The sequence below is a fragment of the Camponotus floridanus genome, unplaced genomic scaffold (assembly GCF_003227725.1).
Source record: "Camponotus floridanus strain SB8 unplaced genomic scaffold, Cflo_v7.5 scaffold20, whole genome shotgun sequence".
In the NCBI taxonomy this organism is placed as follows: Eukaryota; Metazoa; Arthropoda; class Insecta; order Hymenoptera; family Formicidae; genus Camponotus; species Camponotus floridanus.
The window spans coordinates 2578551-2583128 of record NW_020229326.1 but is presented as its reverse complement, the minus strand read 5'-3'; the positions used below and the strand labels follow the sequence as shown (position 1 = coordinate 2583128).

The 4578-nt window shown below is 38.6% G+C and overlaps 1 protein-coding gene across 1 annotated transcript; it reads right to left on the bottom strand.

Annotated features, from left to right (window-relative positions):
* Window positions 1-1720: 1720 nt before the first annotated feature.
* Window positions 1721-2941, bottom strand: LOC112637796. The gene has a single exon (XM_025408341.1). It carries the CDS (start codon window positions 2939-2941, stop codon window positions 1721-1723), a length of 1221 nt encoding a protein of 406 aa, XP_025264126.1.
* Window positions 2942-4578: the final 1637 nt, after the last annotated feature.

Sequence of the window (4578 nt, the reverse complement as noted above, 5' to 3'; positions counted from 1 at the left end):
TTTCTGAATTCTATCGAGATGGACCCAAAACAGCCGTGGCTGTCGTACTTTGCGTCAGATGAAATTCTAATCTACCGTATTTTCCTGTCAAGCCATTCATCGTATTCAGGTAATATGAAAATTAAAGATACGTTTTTGCCAAATTTAGCATTTTGGTAACTGTATTTTCCATTGCTCTTCTAAGTAATATATATTTTCTTCTTTTTTAAACTGCACTAATAGTTTTATCGGCATTATATTCTCCGCTTTCCTTTAGATCGCAGATTCTCTCGTATGACAACGGTCTCCTACATTCAGCAAGTAGAAAATACCGGAGGTATTCTTTGCTAGGATAGATGGCAGCTTCCAGTGAATATCCGTACGAATAACTACAGGTAATCTACATAGTATAGGTTTTAATGCTTTTGATTGACTTTATTAGTTTGACTTTTTCTTTTTCCAAGGTACATAGACCAAAAAATGGAGCAACCAATATAGTAAATCGATAAATTACATTAGCAAACAGTTCCTCTTAGGCTCACGAAGGACCTCGGAGGTTGGGCATCAGTCCAGATAATGCACCAGATGCTCTAGTCGCTTTAAATTCATAGCATAAGAGAATGCGGCACAAAAGTGAGTCTATGATCTAATATTATGCTAAAATATTTAAAGGATTGACAAATATCTACCTTATCATTATTGATAGTAAAAAACATTTTCCGTTAGATTATAAGCTTTCTTCAGAGAGTAACTATGACCTTAGTCCTTACTTTGCAGCCACTTTTAATCCAAGGCGTTGTATTCTGATAATTACTCTGTGTAATTTCGAGTGAAGCTCTTGAGATTGCCAGTCCTGGACATCCGTTGCAGCTGTTAGCAGCAATGTATCATCTGCATAACACGTCATGCAAGTTGATCATCGAACTTCATGTCCAGCACAGAAAATATCCTACATTCCAAAGAAGAGGACCTAAAACAGAGCCCCTGAGGAACTCCACATTCAACAGTTTTATAGTTTCTACACCTCCTTTAACCGGGTAGGCCAATAAGTCTATCATGTAGATACGAATCTATTAAACCTTCTAATGTAAATTGGGGATATGCTTGTTTTTAAGTGCTGCTCGAATAGTTCTCCAAGGAATAGAGTTGAATGCGTTCTGTATGTTCGAGGCTTATAGCAACCATTACCAAATTCATGAGAGAAGGCATCTTCAATTATGTTAATCACTCGTCGTAGAGCATCTATTTGTTGATTTATTTTTCAATAAAACCATACTGATGGACTGATAGTGCGTATTGTGGATTTTTCGCAGAGCCATTGAGTGATTTTTCTTGCTGATCAGACGTTCAATCAGCGCGCTTTACTAATGAATCTCGTCTAGAACACAGATGGGACGAGATTTTGGAATACCCATCATGTTGTCTTCACTCTGTTTAGGAATAAGCACCAATCTACCTTTTTTCCATTCCGCAGGGAAGACACCATCGGAGATACATTTGTTATACATTAAGGTAAGAAGCTCGATAAATTCATCAGGGAATAATTTCATAATCTTGTCAGGGATGCCATCTAAACCAGGAGCTGCACCTTTAGATGTTTTTTCCCCTTATCTCTTTATCAACTTCCGCACATGAGACACCCCATTGATCACTCATCTATAGTTATGGCCATAGAAGGCTAGGATTATGTGTAGTGCCCGTGGGAATAGTGCATCGAGAATTGAATCCCGTTCTTCACTACTTATCCAGTTCTGTTAAGGCTGGGGAAGATTTCCTCAGCTTTACTCATTACGATTTTGAATGGAAGTCCCCAAGGATCTTCATCTATAATTAGAAGTAATTCATTCCAAGCATTAATTTTAGCCTGAGTTATTTTATTTCGTAATTCAGCTTTCAATGTTTTAAAATTTTCTCGTAAATTTAATAGAGTACGCTCATCAAAATCATCTTTATTACGCTTTCTATTATATCGAGTCCATGCTCGTCGAGCAGAGAGCGTGTTTCTTCTAGTATCTTCTATTTCCGAGTTCCACCAATATGAGGATCTCTTAATATAGTTATTACTTTTCTTCTTAGCAGTAAAGTCGGCTGCATCCGCAAGAATCTGTTTAATCTTCTCAGATGCAGCATTGAGATCTATAGCACCTTTAGAGAGCTCACTCATGATTTCCGGGATACGCCATATAATCGCAGCACGAAAGTCTTCTTCATTGATTTTCTTCCAGGACCATGTCTTGATGTATCCACTATGGATTTTGTTAACAGATATTCTAGTCTTTTTCCTAGTCATTTTAGGTGAGTTTCTAGTCATATTTACACTATTTACATTACCGTTGCTAGTCATATTTACACTATTTACATTACCTTTTCTAGTCATATTTACACTATTTACATTTGTCGTACAAGTATTTATTTCGTAATATATGTAATAGTGATCTGATAATGTCTCTTTATGAGTTAGGACTTTCCAGTTGTGGACAAGGCGAACCATGCCAGCAGTACACAATGTTACGTCAATTACAGAAGAACCCTGCGGTCGAACACATGTCGGGGACGATCCTTGATTTAATATACACAAGTCTCTTTCTGAGATCCAATCTTCGAGTAGTCTCCCCCTTGAGTTCGTATTAAGGGAGCCCCACATTGGAGACTTCGCATTTAGATCTCCTGCAATTATTGCAGGTTTATTCAAAGAGTCCACAATATCCGATAAATTGTCAAAGTATTCCAGTGTTTCAGCTCTATCCCAGTTAGGAGATAAGTAGCAAGAAATTATTGTTAATTCACCAAAATCAACAGCTACTATTCCCGGCAAACTTGTTCTGGGAATCATAAGATATCCAGAGATTTCTGGTCTATGATAAATACCACTGAGGCCATCGGAGCTAAGTGCCCATTGTGTAGTAATACTTCTTTGTACTGGCATTTCAGATATAAGGCATACTGCAATATCATTTTCCATCGCACTTTGGAGGAGGAGATTAAGTGCTGGCCGACTTCTATTTATATTACTTTGCAGTATTTTCATCATCCTTGTATTGTCTTGTTACTGGCCTCCGATCCAGATTCGCGCTTGTCACTTTATTCTTAGCTTCCTCTTCACAGAGATAGGAACCAGTTCGATGTCTGGAACTCAGTCCTTTAGCTTCGCAGAGAATACAATGTGCTTGGTTGGTGCAGGAAGCAGCTGAATGCCCATCTTTGCCACACCTAAAACATGCACGCGATCTATCCACTGTAGATTTACAGGCATTTTGATTATGCCCAAGTTCCCAGCACTTGAAACACCTCATTTTCCTGGGTCTTTGGAGCTCCAGGCGTGCATACGTCCATCCAAGTGGGATTTTTCCTGCTTTAGCCGCAGTGATCGCAGCATTAATAGGGCACTTAATCCAGGACATACAGAGTCCATTTCTCATAGGGAGTATAGGTGTAACTGTTACCTCCGTTAATTTGCAGCCGCCTATCTTAGCTATGCTAGCTGCAATTTCCGATGCACCAACAGACTCATCGAAGCCGACAACTCGTATCTCACCTGTTACTTCTGGGGTTGTGACAGCTGCTGAGTCCCCGAGAACTTGAATGGCTCGAGTACGGAGTTCCTTAGCAAGATCCTTGCTGTCAGTCCCAGGAATTTCAATGAGGACTGCGCCATTAGACGTCTTTTTAATTCTGGTAGTATTAATTCCAATTTCTTCTAAGGGGATTTGCCTTCTTAATTGAACTAAGGCATCTGCATATGAAAAGTCCGGGGACTTTCCTTTAACAATAACAGCAGACGCCTTAGGAATCTTTTTCTGCATTATCTGTACCACGCTTTTTCCTCTATTTTGATCCCTGGTGACAGAGTCCTTTTTTCCTTTGTTTATATTTTCTTTGTCACTTGGGACATCACTATCTGTTTTATTTCCAGCTGTCTTTTTATATCTCTTTTTCTTTTTCTTTCTTGACACTTTCTTCCATTCTCCTTTGCTATCATATCCATCTGTTTCTTCTTCTTTCTTATTCTTCTGTATATCACTAATCTCTTTTTCTTTTTCTTTTTCAGGTGCGGCGGATCCAGTGGGACCAGGACCATCAAGGGAACATCGATTGTCTTCGCCAGGAATGATCACCGGATCTTCAACGTGGGAGTCCATCGTATCTTTAGGTAGGTTAGTCACAGGTAAGTTATTTATAGTCTTTTTATTATCATTATCATTAAACTTAGGATAAGCTTTAATTATAACTCTTTTTTCAGGGCTAATTTTCTCGATACTCTTAATTATAGGTTTCACCCTTGGCTGCCTCTGTGGAAGAGGTTTGAGCTCAGGAAATTCTTCAGGAATCTCACCTTTCTTCATGTTAGACTCGAGCATTTCTAACCTCATCTTCATCTTTAAGATTTCATCCACAATTGTATTAGACGCTTCTGTTTGTATATTATATTCTGTATCATTAGTAGATGTTCCAGTTTCTCGTGTCTCCTTAACAGTTTCCTGGGAACTTGTCTTAATATCCGTGTTATATTTTTTCTCCAACTCAGTGATTTGTGTTTTTAATTGCATGTTTTCCTTTTGTGCAGCTTGAAGATCTGCAGCAAGCCTTGCATTTCTCAAT

What these genes read in the sequence shown, in the direction of transcription:
- LOC112637796 (XM_025408341.1), bottom strand. Translation starts at nt 2,941, where the DNA reads ATGGAAAATGATATTGCAGTATGCCTTATATCTGAAATGCCAGTACAA.